Genomic DNA, 27,602 nt, shown 5'->3' with positions numbered 1-27,602 from the left:
TATAGATGATTTCGTCAAAATTGTATTTCTATGGAAATTTTTTTCAAAATTTTATGTCTATAGATGATTTCGTCAAAATTGTGTTTCTATGGAAAATTTTGTCAAAATTTTATTTCTAAAGAAAATTTTGTCAAAATTTTAAATTCTATAGAACATTTTGTCCAAATTATATTTCTATAGGAAATTTGATTCAAATTTTATTTATAAAAAAAAGTTGAAAATCTACCAAAACATCATTGTGCTCATTTAATTTTATTTATTTTAATTTAATTGTTGTATTCTCAACTCGTGGACATGTTATTTAATCTCTTCCTACTCTGTATGGACTATATGGTAGTCCAATGAAAATAGTATAGAACATTTTTACAGTATGTTACCATTTATTGAATCATTATTGGGAAATTTGTGGGTTTATTAAATTGTATCCTTTGTGCCTGTGTATGCCAGGAACCACAAAATATATCCTAGATTTATGGACATACTTCAGTATACATGAACATGTAAACCCTTTTGCGATTGTGACAAACGAGATTAAACCTCAACTTGTTTCCTTTTTAACATGATATTCTCCATAGCGGCCTGTGGCCTAACAAGGGACAAAAACTCACACAATCCTACCTCAAATGAAAGTCCTTTACACAAATCTCTAAAGAAAAGAAGAGAAACGAAAAAAAAAACACCAACTGGACAATGTATCCTTTTTTTCCTGGAAATTATACAAAATCCCTGGCTTCATAATCTATACCATTGCCACCACAAATGAAAAGAGTAAAGCACATGGGTTAGGAACTTCAACTTTCTACCATAATCATAACAATCAACACCAAATGTTGCCAACAACAGGTTCAGAAACATTGGAAAAAGTGGCGACAAACCAAAAAACGAAACCATATCGAAGCGAAACATAAACCGGAAAAAGGACATAATCAAAAATACTCTCCTTCAATAACATCTGTAGTAAAACCCTTTTGTGTAAACGTAATGTATGTATGCGTGTGTGAGTGTTTGTAGACTAGGCGTTTCGATTGTAAGAGTTTTTTTTTGGGGGGACAAATGAAAATGGGGGTCCCTTCCATATGTTGAGTGGTTAAGTGTTGTTTTGTTAACTGCTCGGGAAAGTGGTCACATATGGAGACAACAAAAGGCCACCACAAAACTTAAATGTTGTCGAAATGAAACAATGTTTTTGTGAGGAGAAAATTGAAAATTTATAAACATTGTTTAAATGTTATGTTGTCAAAAATAAACAAAGTGGAGATGAAAGACAACCAAAACTAAAAAAACATGGTAGACATGGGAATTGGGGGTTAAAATATTAATTAATTTGTACATGAAAAAATGTTCGCAACAAATCCATAATAATCCAAATTTTAAGTGACTAAAGAGAAAGCGAATATGGAGAGGCCTATCCCTGTCAAATCTAGGTATCCCATTTTTAGCTTAAGAACTCACTGGAGTTTTTTTTAATAGACCATAATATTTAAAATCTAATGATGAAGTATTTTCATTTCAGTTCGGGAATCCCCACTACCTTCTTAAAAAAATTTGAAGTAATTTGTTTGCCTGTGTTTATTTGTTAGTTTTTAAAATTAAGTGCAGATTTAAAGTTGGGTAGCTCACTCAAAATATTTCTAATTTGAAGAGCCGTTTGGAATCTTTCGCAAAATCTTTAAAATAAGGTAAAAATCTTTGGATCTACACGCAAAGAAAAAAAAAAAGAACGTTTGGGAAACATGTACCGAAAACGTTTTTCTTTTGTTAGAGTTTTTTGAATTGCTTCGAAAATTTTAAACTTCTATCACCAAAAGAAATTTGTTTGTTACAAAATTTTTATTTTTTTCAATAAAAAAAAATATTTTTGAACCATCAACACAGTCTATTTGGTTTATATCAAGCACTGTTCTTTTCTGACTTTCGATTCTCCGTCCAGGCGAAAGGTAAAATTTAAAAAATTTTAATATCGAATAATTTCTTCTACATTGTTTGTATTACAGAAAAGGGTGCCAAGAACTACAAAACCTCGTGGAAGTGAGAAAGATGTGAGGGCAATTAGTCAGAAAAGATTGTTATACCCTCCACCATAGGATGGGGGTATATTAACTTTGTCATTCCGTTTGTAACACATCGAAATATTGCTCTAAGACCCCATAAAGTATATATATTCTGGGTCGTGGTGAAATTCTGAGTCGATCTAAGCATGTCCGTCCGTCTGTCCGTCTGTCCGACTGTCCGTCTGTGGAAATCACGCTAACTTCCGAACGAAACTAGCTATCGACTTGAAACTTGGCACAAGTAGTTGTTATTGATGTAGGTCGGATGGTATTGAAAATGGGCCATATCGGCCCACGTTTACGTATAGCCCCCATATAAACCGATCCCCAAATTTGGCTTGCGGAGCCTTCCGGAGCAGCAAAATTCATCCGATCTGGTTGAAATTTGGTACGTGGTCTAAGTATACGGTCTCTAACAACCATGCAAAAATTGGTCCATATCGATCCATAATTATATATAGCCCCCATATAAACCGATCCCCAGATTTGACCTCCGGAGCCTCTTGGAGGGGCAAAATTCATCCGATCCGGTTGAAATTTGGTACCTGATGTTAGTATACGGTCTCTAACAACCATGCAAAAATTGGTCCATATCGGTCCATAAATATATATAGCTCCCATATAAACCGATCCCCAGATTTGACCTCCGGAGCCTCTTGGAGGAGCAAACTTCATCCTACCCGATTGAAATTTGGTACGTGGTGTTAGTATATGGTCTCTAACAACCATGCAAAAACTGGTCCATATCGGTCCATAATTATATATAGCTCCCATATAAACCGATCCCCAGATTTGACCTCCGGAGCCTCTTGGAGGGGCAAAATTCATCCGATCCATTTGAAATTGGGTACCTGATGTTAGTATACGGTCTCTAACAAGCATGCAAAAATTGCTCCATATCGGTCCATAATTATATATAGCTCCCATATAAACCGATCCCCAGATTTGAACTCTGGAGCCTCTTGGAGGGGCAAAATTCATCCGATCCAATTGAAATTTCGTACGTGGTGTAAGTATATGGTCTCTAACAAGCATGCAAAAATTGGTCCATATCGGTCCATAATTATATATAGCTCCCATATAAACCGATCCCCAGATTTGACCTCCGGAGCAGCGTTGCCAATTTAGCTTTTTTCCCGCTAGATTTGGCTTTTTTTGAAGACGTTTAGCGGGAAAAAAATGCATTTAGCTTTTAGCTTTTTTTCTGGCTTTTTTTCATGACCCTTTTAGCTATTTTTGGCTTTTTTATTTTCGACATGTTTCTATTGAAATATGGATAAATCGGCGTTTTTATCTAAGCCTTGCTGCAAGTATAAGGGTTTCCACATATTTCAAAGCTCAGTTGAAACATTAATAATGAGTCCATCCATTATGCAGCCATTTTTGTAGCAAATACACCTTGTTGTAAAGTTTTTTCATTATATACATAAAAGTTATCGTAAACTTTAAATCTACTATTACCATGCAAATTTGTTAGATAAACTGTCAGTAAATTATTGGGAATATTATCATTTGACTCGTTTATCCTTTTTATGTTATTATAATATTCTAAAGTTATTACGATATTACTAAATTAAAATAGTAGATGTGAATAGCTTTGTGCACTGAAAAAATATTGTCGTCTCCTTAAAATACGAACGCGAATATTGGTTATAATAGCATTTGTGAATTTCTTTTATATAAACTGTTTTCCTTGTCCAAAAGACGATAAAGTCGTTTTGTCCTTATTATTAAGTGATTCAACTTAAAAATGGGTATGTTTTCATGAAAGAAGGAAGAATTAATGAAATAGTCTTTAAATGTGAGGAGTTTTTGCATCTTAACCACAAACCAAAATAGCGTTCAAAAATAGAAGATGTTTTTCAACACTTTATTTCAAAAACGTATATATACAATAATTTCTACTTGAAGTCGAGTCTGAATTTGGAAATTTAAGTTGGCGTTAGCACGTTTTTAAAGCACTTTGATAGCTCATGAAGAAAAGGAAAATGTTTTTACTGGGAAATGTAAACTATAACTATTTTCTACAATTTAAATAAAAGTAATGTATTTCGAATTTTTCACAATTTCAAATCCAAACTAAAATTTTATTTAAAAAAATGACAAATCATTTTTTTACCAAATCCAAAGCATGCTTAGATCATTTAATATTTTAAAATAACAAGTAAATAAAATAGAGGTGTTGGGAAGGTAGCTCCCACAAAACGAAGGACTTCCAGTAAAAAATTTGTGATAGTAATCAAAATGTATCGAATACGGAAACAGAGCTAATATGCCTTAGATATTGTTACAGTCTCACAGAAGTGGAATTAAAATGAAAATAATATGCATTGTAAGTGAAATAAAGCCTTTAAGTTTGTTAAATTTCAATCAAAAATGTGACTTTTGATACAAAAAAATTTAGCTTTTTTTCTAGCTATTTTTTAGCTTTTTTTAGCTATTTTTTTGGGCAAATCTAGCGGTTTTTGGTGAAACAATTCTGGCAACGCTGCTCCGGAGCCTCTTGGAGGAGCAAAAGTCATCCGATGCGGTTGAAATTTGGTACATTTCGTTAGTATATGGCCTCTAACAGCCATGTAAAAATTGTCAAATTTTATTACTATAGAAAGTTTTGTCAAAATTTCATTTCTATAGAAAGTTTTGTAAAAAGTTTATTTCTATAGCAATGTTTGTCAACATTTTATTTCCATAGAAAATTTTGTCAAAATTTTATTTCTATAGAAAATTTTGTAAAAAATTTATTTCTGTAGAAAATTTTGTCAACATTTTATTTCTATAGACAATTTTGTCAACATTTTATTTCTATAGAACATTTTGTCAACATTTTATTTCTATAGAAAATTTTGTCAACATTTTATTTCTATAGAAAATTTTGTCAAAATTTTATTGCTATAGAAAATTTTGTCAACATTTTATTTCTATAGAAAATTTTGTCAAGTTTTTATTTCTATAGAAAATTTTGTCAAAATTTTATTTCTATAGAAAATTTTGCCAAACTGAATTATATACGTATTTAATCGGCCTTTTTTTGTTTAATATATACCCCTTATGGACTAACTTACAATTTAGAAGACAGTGTTAAAAAGTTTTACGATACCTTGCCATCGGCAAGTGTTATCGCAACCCAAGTAATTCGATTGTGGATGACAGCCTTTAGTAGAAGTTCCTACGCAATCCATGGTGGAGGGTACATAAGATTCGGCCTGGCCGAACTTACGGCCGTATATACTTGTTGTTTTTTAGTTAGTCTTTGTGAAATTGTTTTTACATCCTGGAAAAGTATAAACGTTTATCACAAAAAGAATATTTTTTTCATCCAAATAAACTTCCTTACAGCAAAAAACAAATGAGAAACGAACTTTGTCTGTCTACAATTTCGTTTGGGAAGAAAGATTTAATTTTTTGCGTGTATGTAAACTTTTTTTGAGTGTAGTTGGTCTTCAGTTGGAGTCTTTTTAGCTTAAGCTCATCCCTAATTATCATGCCAACCTCGTTTTTTTTATATATTTATGTGTGTATGTGTAAAGTTTTTTCTTTGGTATATATTTTTTAACTTACATTGCACATCAATAATGGTTTCGGCTGTACTACGCCCATGCTTGTTATAGGCCACACAAGTGTAACGACCACTTTCATTGCGCGTCATGCCAGTATTGATGATCAGAGCACTGCCTTGAACTATGGGTTTGTCATTGAAATGCCATTCATAAGTGGGTTCTGTAAAGTGAAAGAAGAGAAGAGAGATGATAACAAATAAACACCATTAAAATCATGAAAAATAATTCCCTCCTCCTCCACTAAAAGGACATATCACAAATATGTTACTCAAAATAAAATAAAACTAAAAATCATACGGCATATAAGGATTCTTATAATCCTTTTGTTGCAATTGAGGATATCACTGTTGATGTTTTTATATTCAGGAAAAAACTCAATTTTATTTGCCACTATTGGTTTGTATTTTTGTAATACCACTTACCCGGATTAGCTCTCGATTTGCATATGACACGTCCTGGTGTTGTCTCCTCTGCTACATAAACGATTTCTTCAGATACAGTGGTATTATCGGGGGCATCTGCGAAATGAAATTGAAAAGTAATTTAGTTGAATGTGAAAAAATTGTAGAGAAATAATCTAAACTAACAATGATAACCATGCTGGGGTTTAATTCTCTTGCTTTATTTGATTCAATAACTCTGTGAGCACAGGGGAATGTAAAGCGGACCAATTTATGTGAGAGGACGACACCCGTTCTCTGGATATAATCTTCTAAAAAAATTAATTTAATAAAATAAATTGAAAATTTTTAAATTAAAATTTAATTAAAATAAATAGTTTTATTTATTTTATTTTTTTACTAATTTATTTAAATTGAAATTAAAATAAAATTTATTATTTTCGATTTAATTTTCAATTTTATTTTTCAATTAATTTTTTGATATATCCGCTTCATTTCAATCCTCTATAAATACGATACATACATTTATCGTAAATCCTTCCAACTACAACTCAAACTATTAGTGACACATATGCCAATATAAATATTTTTTTGTTTTCAGAGCCTCTTTTTCCAAACAAAACCCAGCATGGAAAAGTTATTGGTTATTGTATGTCAGGGAATATTATCTTGATTTTTTTTTTGTTGATGCCGAAAATTCCCTTTATTCATGAGTTTAAATATATTTTTGGGTTAACTTTTCTTTTTTGAATGGGGGGGTTGTATTGTTTGTTTATCGGAAAATGATTTTTTTTTCTCTACTCATGCAAAAAAAGATACAAAAAAAAATTTACACCACTTACATTCGATACTGAAATAAGTGCCACTTTTGATACCAGATCCCGCAGCGTTGCCAGTTGAAATGCAAGTATAATTGGCATTATCTCCTTCAATGTCAAATTTGTTATTTGGCCAATTGGACATATTAAAATGCTGCAAGCAAAGTGAAAAACATAAAGTTAATAAAAAAAGCTAAATTTAATGGATGGATGGAAATATATTTATATAGTGAAATACATGTAGAACTATTTACTATGATTTTATATTACAAAAGTTAAACAAAACCTGTTATAAAAAGGATTTTAATCCTTTTTATGAAAAAGGTTTTTGTACCGATGAAAAACAAACAATGTTTTTTTTTCAAAGAACATTATTTATTTGTAGTTTTGTTGGGTATGATATTTATAAAAAGTTTGAACTGGATTTTCCATCAAATTGATGGACTATGATGGCTACTTGGCACATTTGCGTAGTATATTAAATTTAATTTCATTCCAATGAGTATGTTCAGCTCAAGAGTACGTTGGAAATGTCACTGATATAAATCAATAAGACGAGCCCTGTAGGCTTGACAGCAATTTTAAATTGGTTTCTATACATATCAGCCATCCTGTATCCATCAATGTTTTGCACAGTAGAGATTTTTTTTTAATTTTAAAAAGCAAAAACAGGAGTTGTGATGTTTATGATACCTCACAAATGTGTGGTATATCTGAGCAGTTGATTTGGTTAGTATGGTACCACAACACTAAGAAGAAGTTAGTGTTCAATGGTTTACTTCTCTCTCTCTCTCTGTCTTAGTGTTTTCTCAAAAACTTGAGTTAATTTATTTTCTTTCAAGGCTTTATCAAATTTCTCAGTTTTTTAGCTTCATTGTCAAAATTTTATTTCTATAGAAAATTTTGTCAAAATTTTATTTCTTTATGAAATGTTGTCAAAATTTTATTTCTATTTAAAGTTTTGTTAAAATTTTTTTTCTATAGAAAATTTTATCAACATTTTTTAAAATTTTGTCAAAATTTTATTTCTATAGAAAATTTTGTCAAAATTTTATTTCTTTAAACAAAATTGTTAAAAATTTATTTCTATAGAAAATTTTGTTAAAATTATATTTTGTTTTGAAAATTTTATCAAAATTTTATTTCTTTAGAAAATTTTGTCAAAATTTTATTTTATAGAAAATTTTGGCAAAATTTTATTTCTATAGAAAATTTTGTCAAAATTTTATTTCTGTATAAAATTTTATTTCAATAGAATATTTTGTCAAAAATTTTATTTCTATAGATAATTTTGTCAAAATTGTATTTCTATAGAAAATTTTATCAAAATTTTATTTCTATAGAAAATTTTGTCAAAATTTTATTTCTATAGAAAATTTTGTCCAAATTTTATTTCTATTGAAAATTTTGTCAAAATTTTATTTCTATGGAAAATTTTGTCAAAATTTTATTTCTATAGAAAATTTTGTCAAAATTTTATTTCTATAGAATATTTTGTCAAAATTTTATTTCTATAGAAAATTTTGTCCAAATTTTATTTCTATTGAAAATTTTGTCAAAATTTTATTTCTATGGGAAATTTTGTCAAAATTTTATTTCTATAGAAAATTTTGTCAAAATTTTATTTCTATAGAATATTTTTTCAAAATTTTATTTCTATAGAAAATTTTGTCAAAATTTTATTTCTATAGAAAATTTTGTCAAAACTTTATTTCTATAGAAAAATTTGTTAAAAATTTATTTCTATAGAAAATTTTGTTCAAATTATATTTTGTTTTGAAAATTTTGTCAAAATTTTATTTCTTTGGAAAATTTTGTCAAAATTTTATTTCTATAGAAAATTTTGGCAAAATTTTATTTCTATAGAAAATTTTGTCAAAATTTTATTTCTGTATAAAATTTTATTTCAATAGAATATTTTGTCAAAATTTTATTTCTATAGATAATTTTGTCAAAATTGTATTTCTATAGAAAATTTTGTCAAAATTTTGTTTCTATAGAAAATTTTGTCAAAATTTTATTTCTATAGAAAATTTTGTCCAAATTTTATTTCTATTGAAAATTTTGTCAAAATTTTATTTCTATGGGAAATTTTGTGAAAATTTTATTTCTATAGAAAATTTTGTCAAAATTTTATTTCTATAGATAATTTTGTCAAAATTTTATTTCTATAGAAAATTTTGTCAAAATTTTATTTCTATAGATAATTTTGTCAAAATTGTATTTCTATAGAAAATTTTATCAAAATTTTATTTCTATAGAAAATTTTGTCAAAATTTTATTTCTATAGAAAATTTTGTCACAATTTTATTTCTATGGGAAATTTTGTCAAAATTTTATTTCTATATAAAATTTTGTTAAAATTTTATTTCTATAGAAAATTTTGTCAAAATTTTATTTCTATAGAAAATTTTGTCAAAATTTTATTTCTATAGAAAATTTTGTCAAAATTTTATTTCTATAAAAAAAATTGTCAAAATTTTATTTCTATAGAAAATTTTGTCAAAATTGTATTTCTATAGAAAATTTTGTCAAAATTTTATTTCTATAGAAAATTTTGTAAAAATTTTATTTTTCAAATGAAAAAAAGCAAAGGAGTTTTGATGTTTATGATACCTTCTAAATTTGTAGATGAGGTTAGGGTACAAAAACACTAAGAAAAAGTTAGCAATTAATGGCTTAACTCTCTCTCTCTCTCATAAAATTTAATTCCTTTCAAGGCTTTATCAATTTTCCCCTTGTTTTTTAGCTTCATTAAGCATCCATGGAGAAAGTGTTAACCTTTGAACACATTTTTTTGCTTTCTGAAAATATTTCCGTCTATTAAGGTGATTTGTAACCATTGAACTTCAGATTATATCAAGAGAATCGAACATCAAACAAGTCTCCTTTACAAGAGACAATTTATTACTTTAATTAATCTCAATTAGAGACTTTAAAGTTGAAAGAATTGCTGTCCTTAAAGAGAAATGGCGGTAGAAGATGGCTGTTACAGACGACCACAGTTTTCCCTTGGCTAACAAGGGCAGAATCGGTTGTACACATACTTTCAAATTTATACTTACTCTCTGATGTAGAATTTTAAGCTCACACACAAAAATATAAACAATTATAGTGAGTCTTCAGAATATACACACAAAAAAAAATAATTCTTAACTATTAATCAACAATTGTAGACAAAAAAATGTGCTTTCAAATGAAATTGTGTTTAAGACAATCATAGAAATGATTGTGGGCAAAAAAATGTTTGTTATAGATTTAATAATACTTTATCAGAACCCTCAATTTTTACTGGGGGAGAGGCAATTGATTGTCATCTTTATTATATAAAAAAGCAAAATTAAAAACATATTTAACCATATCAATTCAGGTCCTCCACTTTTAAATTTTTTTTTGCAAATTTTGTTTCCATCAAAAAAAAAAAAAAATAAATAAATAAATAAAAAAAAAAATTTTTTTGGTGTATATCAACTCGGATCCTCCATTTTTTCAATTAAAAAAACATAACAGGGAATTACTTTTGTGTGTATCATAATATTTTATCAGAACCCTCAAATTTTACTGGGGGAGAGGCAATTGATTGTCATCTTTATTATATAAAAAAGCAAAATTAAAAACATATTTAACCATATTAATTCAGGTCCTCCAATTTTATTTTTTTTTTGCAAATTTTGTTTCCATCAAAAAAAAAAAAATAAATAAATAAATAAAAAAAAAAAAAAATTTTTGTGTATATCAACTCGGATCCTCCATTTTATCAATTAAAAAAACATAACAGGGAATTACTTTTGTTTAATTCTTTTGTGTGTATCAACTCATATACTACAATTTTAAATTTTTTTGTACGTTTTTTTTTATAAAAAAAAAAACAAAATAATAATGTTACCAGGGAATTACTTTTGTCCATATTTTTTTTTGGCGTGTATTGCTACAATTTATTCGAAAAGGTTTTACTCTTACTTACCAATACCGAAAGCATACTCTCAAAATCACCCGTTGCCGGTGATGCATCCATGTATTTGTCTTTGACAAAATACCGTGTATCATTTTTCTCAATGGGTACACCATCCTTCTGCCAGGAGATCTCACAACGTGGCACACACTCAATGCGGCATGTTAGATTGGCATTGCGAGATGTGTGCAACATACCCGTGTATGGGGGTAAATTCTTGATGAAAAATGGTGGAGCATGTACTTCCAAATTGACTGTGGCCATGGCACCTTTGCCGCCAGCATTCTGGGCATAACAGGAATAGTTGGTGCGGCTATCAAGGCCCACCGGTTCAATGGTATAATCCTTGGTGTCCGACGAAGAGGCACGACCGCCACGCAACCAACGGAAACTGAATGGGGACAATTTGGTACGAGCATTAAATGAGAATTTACCCATTTTACGATAAAATTCAAGAGATGATTGCATTTTGGATGATGTCGGGGACATGGAGCCGGATGCCATGATATTCGAGTCATAGTTATTGTTGTCATTATTATTATTGTAGTTGTCATAGTTGGTCCATTGTGGTGACGATGACGATGGTGATGAAGATGAGGGCCCATTCGTCACCAATGTTAGGATTTGTGATTGTTGTGAAAATGTGGTCAAAGTGAGAAGAGAACAAGGTGAATTGTTTGTAAAATCAATAAGAAGATGCGTTTCTTTGAGCTCTTGCTGGCCCCAAGCCCCACCCCAAGAAGACTTCATCTCTCGCATACCATCATCAGATGCCTCACCACGTTCACCATGTTCACGGAGCTTTGATAATTCTTGAATCTCTTCATATGAATGTGGTGAACTATGATGTTGGCCCTGATGCTGGCGATTGTGGTGTGATTGGATTGGTGGATTGTCGTTGGTTGTGGAATGACTGTGATGTTGTGGTCCATGGTGTTTTTGAAAATGTTCGCCAATTATAGCTTCATAAGCTTCTTCAATTTCAGAAGCTGTTAGAGCCTGTATTGTGTAAAAATGAATTTGTGGTGGTAATGGTGGTGATGGTGTTGTTGGTAGTGATGGTTGTGGTAAAGGTAGAGGTCGTTGTGATGATGTTTGTGCTTTGATTGAGCTTCTCAGTATGCAAACCATAAAAATTATGCAAGCAATGAAATTTCAGGATTATAATGGATGTTATGGTTATTATGTGATGATCATGATGATGATGATGAAAATAATTGCAAAGGTAGTTGGGCAAAAATAAAAACAAAAAGGGAATATGTTAAGGATTTGTGTTGATGTTATAGTTTTTTTTAGTATTGTAATGGAAATGAGGGCTAAAGCTTTTTTATGTTGGCATATGTGCACTTATGTATTTGCGAATACAAACCTATTTGTCTCTGGATAACCTGGATCATCTACTGAGCATGAGAATACAACACTCTTCTTTTTGATAGGTATCAATGGAAAATGCGTTATCGTGGCTGGACCTGGTTCATAGAGGACCTAAATATGAGGAGAAAATAAAAAACAAAACAAAAATAGGTTTATTAAAAAATGATAATGACATGTAGATAAGTGGCCCATGGTCCTTAAAACACAAATTTTCACAAGCTTTACCACAAAGTTATATGTGGTTAATGAAAATCATTTATTCAACTCAATAAAAGGGGACATCCTTCTTAGTACGATATCCAAACTTCATCGCATTGTGAGTCCTATATAAGGGCACGTGGTGAAAATTTTAGTAAATCGGACTCTTATGTTTATTTTTACCGTGTATGGAGGAAGGAATGCTCTTCGATGGAAGTAGCAATGCGCATGGATTTGAGATAGCGAAAATTCAGCAATACCGCTTGTTGATTCAATTCTTGATTTTGGAATATAACCCAGCAAACAAAATTGAAATTCTTCCTAAATCATTGAATTTAATGTAAATCCAAAAAAAGTCTTCTAGAAATGAACTTAATTTTCAATTCACAAGACGTTCTTTTGAGGAGATATTTAAGAATCCTTTGTGTCTATCCCAGAATCCAGCATTGATCTTTTGTTCTAAATAGTTAGTCGCAATAAATTTAAATTTTTTGAATTTTATCGGCAGTAAGACACAGTAAGGAAAAAAATTCCAAAAAAAAAAAAAAAATATGAAACATTTATTAATGTACCGATCCATTTCTCATGTGAATTTGCAATAAAATATACGCTGGTCTTGTTCAAAACGTGTTTACATAAAGTAAGAAAAATTCTACATAAATTAATTTATTTATTTTTGTTTTAAAATGAAATCCGAAATATTCAAATTGCTTCACAACTGTAGAATTAAGTGCTTAAAAAGATGACTTCCAATCTATGACAAGCTCATGTGAAATTCATTGTATTTGCTCCGATTTTGCACTTCTTTGTGAACACCACGAGATCATCTTCATTGATTTTTTGGCTAGACTTTGTTTTCTTCTGCGAAGTATCGCAGTGAAACGAAAGAGTGTTGAGATGCTACCCTAGAAGAAAACTCGGCTGACTTGGCGCGAAACATAGTGCTCTTTAACCAAGACTAAATTACGATTCACCTCCACGGTTGCCACAGTTCTACCAAAAATGGTAGTTTTCTTAGAAATAAAATTTTGAGAAAATTATCTATATAAATAAAATTTTGAGAAAAGTTTCCATAAATATAAAATTTTGAGAAAATTTTCTATAGAGATAATATTTTTACAAAACTTTCTACAGAAATAAAATTTTGCCAAAATTTTTTATAGAAATAAAATGTTGAGAAAATTTTGTAAAAAAATAAAATTTTGGAAAAATTTTCCATAGAAATAAAATTTTGCAAAAATTTTCTATAAAAATAAAATTTTGGAAAAATTTTCAATAGAAATAAATTTTTGAGGAAGTGTTCCATAGAAATATAGTTTTTGATAAAATTTTCTATAAAAATTAAATTTTGAAAAAATTTTCTGTGGAAATAAAATTTTGAAAAAATTTTCTATAGAAATAAAATTTTTACAAAATTTTCTATAGAAATAAAATTTTCTATAGAAATAAAATTTTCTATAGCAATAATATTTGGCAAAATTTTCTAGGGAAATAAAATTTTGCAAAAATTTTCTATAAAAATAAAATTTTGAAAAAATTTATATAGAAATAAATTTTTGAGGAAGTGTTCCATAGAAATATAATTTTTGACAAAATTTTCTATAAAAATAAAATTTTGAAAAAATTTTCTGTGGAAATAAAATTTTGAAAAAAATTTTCTGTAGAAATAAAATTTTTACAAAATTTTCTATAGAAATAAAATTTTAACAAAATTTTCTATAGAAATAAAATTTTAACAAAATTTTATATAGAAATAATATTTGGCAAAATTTTCTAGGGAAATAAAATTTTGACAAAATTTTCTATAGAAATAAAATTTCTATAGAAATAAAATTTTGAGAAAACTTTCTATAAAAATAAAATTTGGGCAAATGATCTATAGAAATACTATCTTGACAAAATTTTCTATAGAAATAACATTTTGAGAAAACGTAATATAGAAATAAAATTTTTTGAAAAAATTATCTATAGAATGCAGATTTAGAGACAATTTCTATAGAAATAAAATTTTGACAAAATATTCTATAGAGATAAAATGTTGACAAAATTTCTATAGAAAGAAATTTTTGACAAAATATTCTATAGAAATAAAATGTAGACAACATTTATATAGAAATAAAATTTTGACAAAATTTTCTATAGAAATAAAATTTTCTATAGAAAAAAAAATATCTATAGAAATAAAATTTTGCGAAAACTTTCTATAAAAATAAAATTTGGGGAAATGATCTATAGAAACAAAAAAATTTACAAAATTTTCTACAGAAATAAAATTATGAAAAAATTATCTATAGAATGAAACTTTTCAGAAAATGTTCTATAGAAATAAAATTTAGACAAAATATTCTATAGAGATAAAATGTTGACAAGATTTTCTATAGAAAGAAAATTTTGACAAAATATTCCATAAAAATAAAATGTACACAACATTTTCTATAGAAATAAAATTTTGACAAAATTTTCTATAGAATAAATTTTGGCAAAATTTTCTATATAGAAATAAAAATTTCTATAGAAATAAAATTTCTATAGAAATAAAATTTTGAGAGAACTTTCTATAAAAATAAAGTTTGGGAAAATGATCTATAGAAATAAAATGAAAAAATGTTCTATAAAAATACAATCTTGACAAAATTTTCTATGGAATTTGAGAAAACATAATATAGAAACACAATTTGGAGAAAATTTTCTATAGAAAAAAAAACTTTACAAAATTTTCTACAGAAATAAAGTTATGAAAAAATTATCTATAGAATGAAAATTTTGAGAAAATATTCTATAGAAGTAAAATTTTGACAAAATATTCTATAGAAATAAAATTTTGACAAAATTCTATAGTATATAATATAATATTCTATAGAAAAAAAATTTGCAAAATAAGATTTTTTATTTGTAGATTTGGTAAAGTTTTCTCAAAATATTTTTGGCTCGTGTGGCAACCATGGTCACATCTCACCGTAGTTAAATTGATCGCGATCGGTATCGGATTATGATGTTTTCCGTGGGTGGGTTCACTTGTTTTTTTTAAGAGCTAACATTTCTATTCTCCCAAAGTGACCGTCCACTGTTAGTTTATAATTTTTTCTCGGTTTCTCTAAAATTTTTTTGTCCATTTAATATTCACAATATTTGTGGTAGTTAGAAGCTTGTATTTGTTTTTCATAAAACAAACCTTGTGGTACGGACACATTATGCCAGTAGGCTAAATATTATATTTTCATATGACCTCCTTCCTTTATGATGGGCCAATGTTAGACAATAAAAATAAGATTACATACCAACAATTCCTTATCATCACTGCGCGGTCCCCAACCGGCATCATTATAGCCCTCACAGGAATAATTATAGAAAAAGCCACGTCCAATACTTTCCAATAGCAATTTACTGGGATCAATGTGACACAAATCCTCCTACAAATTGTCAGAAACAAAAGAAAATGAAACAGAAGAAAGAGAAAAAAATTACGACATGACTTTAAGCTATCACAAAAAACACATAAAGCAAACAAAAAAATCCCAAGAAGCTTCAAGGCGAATGTCAAATAAAAACAAGAAAAGAACGAAACTAGAACACTGAACACTTACTTTGGTCTCTTCACAATCCGGCAGTTCCTTAAGCAATGTGGAATTGGCATACCAACGAACTTTAGTCAAAGTTGGGGGATTGGCATCGATAATTTTACATATCAATGTAACATTTGCTTCCTCGCTCTCCTTGACCGAGTCTACGGGCGTCATCAAAACTTCCACAGTGGGAACATCTGAAAGATGAATACAACAACAAAGACCTCTTAGCATTGATGTCAATCATGTGTCCCATCAAACTTACAAAGAACATCCAAGTTGATTTGGTCTTCGGAAGTTCCTTGGCCAGCTTCATTTGTCAATTCACAAGTGTAATTGCCAATATCCTCCTTAACGGCATGACGTATGGACAAGGCCACGTGTTCCGAATTGCCACCTTTGTAGTGGTCATCGCTTACATTAAGGCTAACACCATTGCGGTACCTGAAAAAAAGACAAAAGAATTTGCAAAAAATGGAACATTAATAAAAACGGTATCAATATTTTCACGTTTTCCTTTTTTAATTAAATAAAAAAAATGTTTAATATTTATGAAATATTCATTGCATACTTTTGGGCTGGAAAAAAGATCAAATACATAGCCGGAAACTGTTTGCCCACCCAATACATCATGTTCTTGTGTTAATTAACACATTTATATATAACCCTTTGCTATTGTCATTGTGGTCCTCAGAGGCGTTGAGTTTTGTTTTTGTTTTTTGTATTGGCTGATATATTGCCGTTAAACCCATACAAAAGGCTACAAAAAATTTAATTTAAATTCTTAAAAATAAAACCAACAAGAACTGAGGAAACGAGAATGTTATGTGAAATATTCCCAATCGCCATCATTTATAACCTCATGAAATAACACACGTTTACACTCAGTCCTAGAGGTGGACTATCTCTCTCGCTCTCTATCTCGGTTGGTTGGCTTGTATGTATCGATAAATTTGAGGGCGGAAGGATACAAACTTCCTTTGGTTTTGCAATTGTTTTCCGATACCATTGCCTTAGTAAATCGGTAGCAAAAATATTCATCAGCCCATGGAGAATGCAAAACAAATTGGATACAAAAAGTAATCAAGCCATCCACAAAAAAAAAATCGAGAAATACACCCATAGACTAGTATAGTCATATCTAGCCAGTGGCGTAAATTTTAAAAAAATATTTCTATAGAAAATTTTGTCAATAAATTATTTCTATAGAACATTTTGTCAAAATTTTACTTCAATAGAAAATTTTGTCAATATTTTACTTCAATAGAAAATTTTATCAAATATTTTTTATTTCCATAGGAAATTTTGTCAAAATTTTATTTCTATACAATTTTTTTTCCAAATTAGTAGAAAATTCTGCCAAAACTTTATTTCTATTAAAAATTTTGTTAAAAATTTATTTCTATAGAAAATTTATTTCTGTACAAAATTTTATTTCTATAGAAAATTTTGTCAAAATTTTATTTCTATACAATTTTTTTTCCAAATTTTATTTCTATAGAACATTTTGTGAAAATTTTATTTCTATAGAAATTTTTGTGAAAATTTTATTTCTATAGAAAATTTTGTCTAAATTTTACTTCAATACAAAATTTTGTCAAAATTTTACTTCAATAGAAAATTCTGTCAAAATTTTATTTCTATAGAAATTTTTGTGAAAATTTTATTTCTATAGAAAATTTTGTCAAAATTTTATTTCAATACAAAATTTTGTCAAAATTTTACTTCAATAGAAGATTTTGTAAAGTTTTTTATTTCCATAGGAAATTTTGTCAAAATTTTAGTAGAGTAGAAAATACTATAACAACTTTTTTTCTATTAAAAATTTGTTTAAAAATGCATTTCTGTAGGAAGTTTTGACAAAATTTTATTTTGTTTAGAAAATTTTGTCAAAATTTTATTTCTATACATTTTTTTCCAAATTTTATTTCTACAGAAAATTTTGTCAAATTTTTATTTCTATAGAAAATTTTGTTTAAATTTTATTTCTATACATTTTTTTCCAAATTTTATTTCTATAGAAATTTTTGTGAACATTTTTTTATTTTTAAGAAAATTTTGTAAAAATTTTATTTCAATAGAAAATTTTGTCAAAATTTTACTTCAATAGAAAATTTTGTCAAAATTTTATTTCTATTAAAAATTTTGTTAAAAAATTATTTCTATAGAAAATTTTGTCAAAAATTTGTTTCTGTACAAAATTTTGCCAAAATTTTATTTCTATAGAAAATTGTGTCAACATTTTATTTCTATGCAATTTTTTTTCCAAATTTTATTTCTATAGAAATTTTTGTGAACATTTTATTTCTATAGAAAATTTTGTCAAAATTTTATTTCAATAGATAATTTTGTCAAAATTTTACTTCAATAGAAAATTTTGTCAAAATTTTACTTCAATAGAAAATTTTGTCAAAATTTTACTTCAATAGAAAATTTTTTCATTTTTTTATTTCCATAGGAAATTTTGTAAAAAATTATTAGAGTAGAAAATTCTATAAAAACTTTTTTTCTATTAAAAATGTGATTAAAAATGCATTTCTGTAGGAAGTTTTGACAAAATTTTATTTTGTTTAGCAAATTTTGTCAAAATTTTATTTCTATACATTTTTTCCAAGTTTTATTTCTACAGAAAATTTTGTCAACATTTTTATTTCTATAGAAAATTTTGTCAAAATTTTATTTCAATAGAAAATTTTGTCAAAATTTTACTTTAATAGAAAATTTCTTCATTTTTTTTCTTTCCATAGGAAATTTTGTAGAAATTTTATTAGAGTAGAAAATTCTATAAAAATTTTTTTTCTATTAAAAATTTGATTAAAAATGCATTTCTGTAGGAAATTTTGTCAAAATTTTGCCAAAATTTTATTTTTTTTAGAATATTTTGTCAAAATTTTATTTCTATACATTTTTTCCAAATTTTATTTCTACAGAAAATTTTGTCAAAATTTTATTTCTATACATTTTTTCCAAATTTTATTTCTACAGAAAATTTTGTCAAAATTTTATTTCTATACATTTTTTCCAAATTTTATTTCTACAGAAAATTTTGTCAAATTTTTATTTCTATAGAAAATTTTGTTTAAATTTTATTTTTATAGAAAATTTTGTAAAGATTTTATTTCTATAGAAAATTTTGTCAAAATTTTATTTCTATACAATTTTTTTTCAAATTTTATTTCTATTGAAAATTTTGTGAAAATGTTATTTCTATAGAAATTTTTGTGAAAATTTTATTTCTATAGAAAATTTTGCCAAAATTTTATTTCAATAGAAAATGTTGTCAAACATTTACTTCAATAAAAAATTTGGTCAATTTTTTTCTTTATTTCCGTAGGAAATTTTGTCAAAATTTTATTAAAGTAGAAAATTCTGTAAAAACTTTATTTTAAATAAATTTTTTTTACAAATGCATTTCTGTAGGAAATTTTGTCAAAATTTTTTTTCTGTACAAAATTTTGCCAAAATTTTTTTTTTTTTTTAAATTTGTCAAAATTTATTCAAAATTTTATTTGTATAGAAAATTTTGTGAAAATGTTATTTCTATGGAAAATTTTGTCAAAATTTTATGTCTATAGAACATTTTGTCAAAATTTTTATTTCTAGAGAAAATGTTGTCAAAATTTTTAAACGATAAGGTACAATTAGCTGGAATGAAAAACATTACTTTCTCCAATAAAGTGGTACAATGACTTAACAGTGCATTCTGATGATATTTGGCTCTTGGCTCATTTGAGGAATGTCAACGTTTTTAAAAAGAAATGAATTAAAATTCCTTCTTGTCAGCTCATGTATAAATTCCAGTATCAGTATTTGTACATATTATCGCCACTGGGTACAAATGTTTACATGGAGGATGTAGCATATTTTTTGTGGTATATTTATAGGCAAATTGACTTTATGAACAACATCATACTCATTTATGTTTACAATACCTGCACGACAAATATTATTTATGGGAATTGATGAGGTCATCAATGATGGTGATCAAGTTATGGCAATCGGGTTTACATAATTTAATGGTGGGAAATGACTGAAGGACCATAGATAGTTTAAAGTAAATATACGAAAGTAGATAATACCCAAATTCGCGATTACTCAATATTTTGTATTGAGGAGAATTTACTTAAACAGTAATGAATGTATTTTCCTAGGCTGAGATTGATCCCACAATCATCTGTAGACAAGGAAGAAGTGTGTTGACCTTTACACCGCAAATTTTACTCATAGCTTAAAAAACAAATGAATTATGGTTTGTGGATCTTGCTATAGATGGAAGCCAAATTTTCCCAGCCCCGGTTATGTACATTCACCAAAAATATTTCTCAAACATATTCACTTTTAATTCCCATGTTCAACAACTCAACACATTTGTTTGGTTAGGGGCTTGGCGTGGCTATTGCAACGTTACCACGAACAAGAACAAGGATACTTGTCTACAGTTGCCGCTGCGGCTTTAAATGAAAATTCAACCAGAATTCACATGTACGGTATGGTGTTCACACACCAACAACTGTATAACACAGAGTTATTTGCTCTTTAGATAAAAATGGGGTGGAGGAGAAGAAGGCACAGTGGGAATGTTTTGTTTCTTAGATATTTTCGGAAATAAGGAAAAATTTCAAAATTTTTTGCATACTTTTGGGGGCACATTTTAAATTAATTTGGGAATACCATGTTTTTTAAATAAATTATGGAAAATAAGGCAACATTTCGAAAGTTTTTGCATACTTTGGGGGCACAAGAAATTGTATGAAAAAGGGAACATTTTTACATATTTAGGGGGCCACATTTAAATTTTTTATTATACATAATTTGGAAATACCATAAGTTTTTTTAAAGAAATTTTGGAAAATAAAAAAAATTTAAAAATTTTTTACATACTTTTGGGGGCACGTTGATTTTTTTTAAAATTATGTACAAGTTGGAAATACCATAGCAAGGATGCATATCTAAGCTTTTGATTGCCTTGTAATTTATTTCCCATTCTCCATTATAAAATTTGTATTTTCCATTTTCTACCCACTGTCCTTGAACCATTTGCCAATGTTATAAATCCGGACCGGTTGATTGTATGAGTGTAATTAATTTTAATTATCGCAATGCAATAAGCCGAATTGCTCGAAAGTTAATGACCTCACACCACTTTTACACGCATATATTATCATGGGAGCATATATGGGTTATTCCAAGTGAAATTATTTAGCTATAACAACAAAACGTAATGATATTTGGTATTTTTCTGATTGCTTTCAGGTATTTCCATATCAGACAGACAAGCATATATGGAGCTTGAGGTGGTTACGAGTATCAAACGACTCAGTGTTTTAAAGAGGTTTAAGGTAAGTAGCTATTTTTGGTTCAATTAGTTGGTCATTAGTTAATTTTTAATATTCCGAAAAATTGAACAAAATATTTCCAATAGAAGATTGTAGAGAATCATTATATCACCAAAATTTTTTCAATTACAAAATTAACTGAATTAAAAAAAATAGTTAATTAACAATTTAATTGGTTAAAAAAATGTAATTTAATTAATAATCAATCAAAAAAATTAATTCGATGAATTAATTTTTTAATTGACTTTGTTAAATGATACTGTCATTTCTGTGATTGAAGACATTTCAATTTAAAATTAATTGGATCAAATTATTTCGTGACTGAAGACAAAAAATATTTTTTTTTCTGTGTGTGGTCCTTTGTATCATTTTAGTCGAAGTGGGCACATATTTTTAAAATTTTCTTGGACAGCGATGACGGAGGAATTTGGAAATTTGATTGACTCAGTTAGACACTTTGGTGTCACTTTTATATTTAAATGCGGCTGCTCCACCGCTGAGGACTTTTAAAAAGTGGCACAAAAAGTGTCATTTGCAATAAAATAATTTTAAAAAAGTGGCCCAAAAAGATACAAATAAAATATCCTTGTATAGAAATATAAAATTACTGAAGTAGACTAAAAATATTTTGTCCTCCTAGCTGTTTGATTGAGAATTCAACGGATCAACTTGGTATACCTAATGCAAAAAATTTTATTAGCATATTTTTAGGCGGTACAGGCTGAGAAATAAACGCATAGTCGCTTTAGAAGTAGTGACAAACCACTTTATCTCCATTTCATTCAAAATATTTCTTTACAATTAAGAGTTCAGTAATCCAGTAAATCTACTGCAAATATTTTCATATTTTCAGGCGATACAGATACAGAAAATTTTTATAGAAAATTTTGTCAAAATTTTCTTTCTATAGAAAATTTTGCCAAAATTTTGTTCCTATTGAAAATTTTGTCAAAATTTTCTTTCTATAGAAAATTTTGCCAAAATTTTATTCTTATAGAAAATTTTTCCAAAATTGTATTTCTATAGAAAATTTTGCCAAAATTTTATTCTTATAGAAAATTTTGCCAAAATTTTATTTCTATAGAAAAGTATGTCTGTGCTGAGCTAAGATTCAACAAAATGAGGGAATTATTGAGAAGAAAAGTCCAAATAGTCTGCAAGGAAGAATAAAGAAAACAGGAAATATATGGCATTTTAAATGACAAGATACCAGTAGTTGGTATGAAAAATTTTACTTTCTCCAATAAAAACGCGCAATTGTATATTTACAGCAAATATTTGCATATTTTCAGGCAGTACAGATTCCAGCTAAAAAAGCATCGCCAAAAAAGTAGTGAAAATGTTCTTTTTGGATCTGGAAGCGGTGCAAAATTGCCACAGAAGTGATGAATTTAACATGTGCTTGTCATAAGACGGATGTCCACCATTTCAACAGCCGTTGCACTAAATTTCCATCACTTTATAAGGTGTGAATTAATCAGATTTTCATATTTTGTCATATAAATAATTTTTATAATTTTTAATGCATTCCAAACCTTGTCTGAAATGATTGATCTCAAATATTTTCAAAAATTCCCACAGGCATATTAACGCTTTAAAAACCCTGGCAAACTTTCCATTTTAGTTAGGAATGCCTCATATAAAATTTTCAAAAAAAAAAAAAAATATATAAACGAAGATCTATGCTTGTTACAGCTTACTTTTCAAACATTACCTCTGGCTATATAAACCAAGCAAAAGCCTTTTTACCCAAGAGAGACCAAACAGTCATACACGGGTCGAGTTAGCCCAAGAACTCAGTCAACCTAATAGCCAGCCAACCATTGCAATCTCATTACAATCGAATTTTATTGTAATTTTTTATGGCGATTTTTGCTTTTATGTTTTTTTTGGGGGGGCCAGTATAATTTACGCCACCTATCCTTACAAGTTGTTTTCATTCAGTGGGCAATGAATGCAAGGATATTATTTTTTTGTTTCGTCTGGATATTGTTTTTTATGCCATTTCCATGGCTTAAATGTACGGGATGTACATTTAATAGCAAACGGAAAAGTATTAAAATATTTTCCTTTTGCTTTTACTGGTTTACTACTCTACCATTCGCTTCCTTTCATTTCCTGGCCTTTCCCTTCCTCCGGTGAGCAGAGGTTTGTGTTTTCTCTCGCTCTCTCTCTCTCTCGTTAATTCTCTCTGTTGCACACCGAAAAGTATACTTCAGTTTTTAATAGTATTATTATGTATTGCCATTAAATGTATTAAGATAATGGGTTCGGAGTTCATCAGTTGGCAAAAGGCAACTCTCAATGACGTTATACATTTCTGTTAGCACTTTATACTGCCATTTGGCCATTTGCTTGGCCATTGTTATTGGCCTCGTTAGCCCAAAATGACTGCATGATGCTTTACGCAACTTGCAGTGGTTCACAAGTAATCGTACCGAGTCACAGAGGGTATGAAACAAAGTAATTCCCTTACCATAATTATTGCTTAATTTTTATTTCAATAAAGGTCACTGAAATTTTTATTGAAAAGTTATGCTTGGGCCAGTTAACTGCTATGAAGGGAACATCCCCCCAAAAAGGTCTCAAACTCAAGCAGCTATTGCAAACAGTTGGACAAAGTTCATAGCTTAGTTTTGTTTATTTTTATCGTTTTTGGGCTTCTACCATTTGTAAGGATATAATTAAGCAACAAAGTGTTTAGTACGCACACACACACACATATACATTTTTGCAAAGCCAGGATAACGAGTATTTTTAGGTTATACACAATGTAAGTTTTAAACTTGTTAAGACCTTTATAGTTGACAACAATAATGGTTTAATGACAGTAATGACTATAATATCACAAAACAAAAATGTCATAACTATTATCAGATAATTGTTAAAGAATTTGGATTTCATGTCTTTCATGTTTGTGGAAATTAGCAATACAGGTTCAAAAGCAGGCCATTGAATTGAATTACTGATTTTTTTATTTATCACACTAACACTTTAAGTGGCGAATTGTATGGAAACGCGATTTGGAATGTAAATTGCGATTTAGATTTGGTTCATTATCCATGTTAGAGTCGGTTTTACCATTTTATCGTTATGGAGAAAAATTTGTAATTTTTTTGAATAAAAATTTTATAATTTTTGGTATTTGTAGGCCACTTTAACTGGTAGCAATTTCTAAGCTAATTTTATTAAGCCTCTGTTTTGCAAGTTCTATTGGCGAAAAATTGAAAGAGTTCAGCCTTTTTTTTAGCGAATTTTTCATGAGCCATGGATAGGACAAAATTCCAGCAACTGACAACCAAACTGTGTGGCCTGGCTTTATTCCAATGGAGCAAGGCAGGCCTCTCTTGAAGCGATTTTTTCAACAGCCATGGTTGGGAACGAAGTCCAACACCTCCCATTGACCAAAACTGGGTGGAAGTTCTATTGGACAAAAATGGAGACCGTAAATTTTTACAAGTCTCTCTTCAAGCAAATTTTTCATTAGCCAAGGACCAAAGTCCAGAACCCCACAACTAAACTCCGGGAACTTTAAAGGGTGTGTATGGCCTGGCTTTGTCCTAGTGTAGCCAAATCTGGATGCACTGAAACACAGCACGTCCTGTTCAAAGATTTTGTCTTTGATATGTTTCAATTAAAAACATCTTTAAAATAATAGAAATAGAGGATAGAAATGTTTTCTCCTAGTTTTGAAAACTTTTTTGCTTTGTAGTCGAGTTACAAAAAGTCAACAAGTTTATTTCATTAATTTTAAAGAATTTTTTAGAATTATTAAAACCAATTTTTATTTGATGTGAAGACAACCAATTTTAAGTCAAATCACTTTATATCAGACAAATTCATCTTCCACGCTAAGCACAATTCGCATTCTTCTATTACGCAAATGAATTGGCTTCATTGGCTTCACCACAATATTATATTTTGGTATAAGGGGTTCGCGGTATGGAAGCTGCTCATAAAAGATAATTTTCCGCCACTGCCACAAAACACAGAGCAAAACCTTATTGGCCGTCAATGTCAACGCCTAATAGTATACAACAGCTCCCCTAGGAACTTCTAGAGAAAATCAAGCAGGTTTACCGCCATTTCTAAAGAGAAATATCGAACGAAATTTAGCCTAACAAAACTAAACAATATATTCAACAGAGAGACACAAAATTAGTTTGCATTTGTCAAACCAGCCCACATAAAACGAAATATCGACATAAGAGTTGACTCAAAACGTGGATTCTTCTGCCCTTTTAAAATTGTGGGAAATTTTACATCGTAAAACTTTTTCAATATATTGCGAATCTCTGCAAAAATTTTAAGATTTTTAAATTCTCAATTTTTTGTAGAAGAATGAATAATTTCGGCTTTAAAGTATTTTACGGGGGTAGGTTAAAATGACAGTCCGATTTGATTCAGGCTCACTTTGACTATTCTGTCCACTGTGATATTTAATTTCATTTCCATTCTTGAATTCAGTTTTTTTTTTTTTGTGGGGCACTGGTTTACAGAGACAGCAATTCCTTCAAAACATCACTAAAGCTCATATTAACCTCTAGCCAAGTATACGGTTGCCACTCGAGCCAAAAATAATCTAACAAAATGTGGAGAAAATTTTACCAACAAATCTTTACAAAAAAATCGTATTTTTCAAAATTTAATTTCTATTAAAAATTTTGTTTTAATAGAAAATTTTCTCAGTATTTTATGACAAATTTCATTTCTATAGAAAATTTTGTCAAAACTTTATTTCTAGAGAAATTTTTTTCAAAACATTATTTCTATAGAAAATTTTGTCAAAATTTTATTTCAAAAGAAAATTTTATCAAAATTTTGTTTCTATAAACAATTTTGTCAAAATTTTATTTCTATGGAAAATTTTGTCAAAATTTTATTTCTATAGAAAATTTTGTCAAAATTTTATTCCTATAGAAAATTTTGTCAAAATTTTATTTCTATAGAAAATTTTGTCAAAATTTTATTTCTATAGAAAATTTTGTCAAAATTTTATTTCTATAGAAAATTTTGTCAAAATTTTATTTCTACAGAAATTTTTGTCAAAATTTTATTTCTATAGAAAATTTTGTCAAAATTTTATTTCTATAGAAAATTTTGTCAAAATTTTATTTCTATAGAAAATGTTGTCAAAATTTTATTGCTATGGAAAATTTTGTTATTTCTATAGAAAATTTTGTAATTTTTTTTTTCAAAATTTTACTTCTATTGAAAATTTTGTCAAAATTTTATTTCTATAGAAAATTTTGTCAACATTTTATTTCTATGGAAAATTTTGTCAAAATATTATTTCTATGGAAAATTTTGTCACAATTCTATTTCTATAGAAATTTCTGTAAAATTTCATTTCTATACAAATTTTTTCAAAATTTTATTTGTATAGAAAATTTTTTCAAAATTTTATTTCTATTGAAAAATTTGATCAAAATTTTATTTCTATAGAAAATTTTGTCAAAATTTTATTTTAATAGAAAATTTCAGCAAAATTTTATTTCTATTGAAAAATTTGATCAAAATTTTATTTCTATAGAAAAATTTGTCAAAATTTTGTGTCTATAGAAAATTTTGTCAAAATTTTATTTCTATAGAAAATTTTGTCGAAATTTTATTTCTATAGAAAAATTTATCAAAATTTTGTTTCTATAGAAAATTTTGTCAAAATTTTATTTCTATAGAAAAGTTTGTCAAAATTTTATTTCTTTAGAAAATTTTGTCAAAATTTTATTTCAATAGTAAATTTTGTCGAAATTTTATTTCTATAGAAAAATTTGTCAAAATTTTAATTTTTATAGAAAATTTTGTCAAAATTTTATTCCTATAAAGAATTTTGTGAATTTTATTTCTATAGAAAATTTTTTCAAAATTGTATTCCTATGGAAAATGTTGTGAAAAATTTATGTCTACAGAAAATTTTGTCAAAATTTTAAGTCTATAAAAAATTTTGTCAAAATTTTATTTTTTTATAATTTTTTTTTTTATTTTATTTGTATAGAAAATTTTGTCAAAATTTTATTTCTGTAGAAAATTGTGTCAAAATTTTAGTTCTATAGAAAATTTTGTCAAAATTTTATTTCTATAGAGAATTTTGTCGAGATGTTATTTCTATAGAGAATTTTGTCAACATTTTATTTCTATAGAAAATTTTGTCAAAATGTTATTTCTATGTTATTTCTATAGGAAATTTGTGGAGTACATCTAACATCTACCATTTTGGGTAGAATTCTACCAGCTGTGGCAACCATGTCCAAGTATCCAAGAACACTCACCAAGATTTTTTTACGTAGAAGGACTTTTCTATTCACGCATACGATGATCAACGTTTCGCTCATAGTTGGCATATTTTAAGCCG

General features: G+C 27.9%; 1 protein-coding gene across 11 annotated transcripts in view; it reads right to left on the bottom strand.

The window, feature by feature from the left end:
- The window catches only part of nrm (neuromusculin), an 837,985-nt gene that overhangs the window by 60,424 nt on the left and 749,959 nt on the right, over positions 1 to 27,602 (bottom strand). For all 11 annotated transcript variants that reach the window (XR_012722287.1, XM_075308260.1, XM_075308254.1 and 8 more), the window contains 8 exons: positions 16,180 to 16,358; positions 15,936 to 16,111; positions 15,630 to 15,761; positions 12,149 to 12,264; positions 10,792 to 11,170; positions 6,852 to 6,981; positions 6,031 to 6,126; positions 5,610 to 5,768 (listed from right to left, as the gene is read on the bottom strand). Coding sequence is in view for 10 of the 11 variants with exons in the window: in XM_075308260.1 (XP_075164375.1) it covers positions 5,610 to 5,768; positions 6,031 to 6,126; positions 6,852 to 6,981; positions 10,792 to 11,170; positions 12,149 to 12,264; positions 15,630 to 15,761; positions 15,936 to 16,111; positions 16,180 to 16,358 (1,367 nt within the window). In the remaining variant the exon portion in view is untranslated. The remainder of the gene's footprint in view (positions 1 to 5,609; positions 5,769 to 6,030; positions 6,127 to 6,851; positions 6,982 to 10,791; positions 11,171 to 12,148; positions 12,265 to 15,629; positions 15,762 to 15,935; positions 16,112 to 16,179; positions 16,359 to 27,602) is intronic.

The sequence above is a fragment of the Haematobia irritans genome, chromosome 4 (genome assembly GCF_050003625.1).
Source record: "Haematobia irritans isolate KBUSLIRL chromosome 4, ASM5000362v1, whole genome shotgun sequence".
Classification (NCBI taxonomy): domain Eukaryota; kingdom Metazoa; phylum Arthropoda; class Insecta; order Diptera; family Muscidae; genus Haematobia; species Haematobia irritans.
This window is presented reverse-complemented; position numbering and strand designations above follow the sequence as displayed.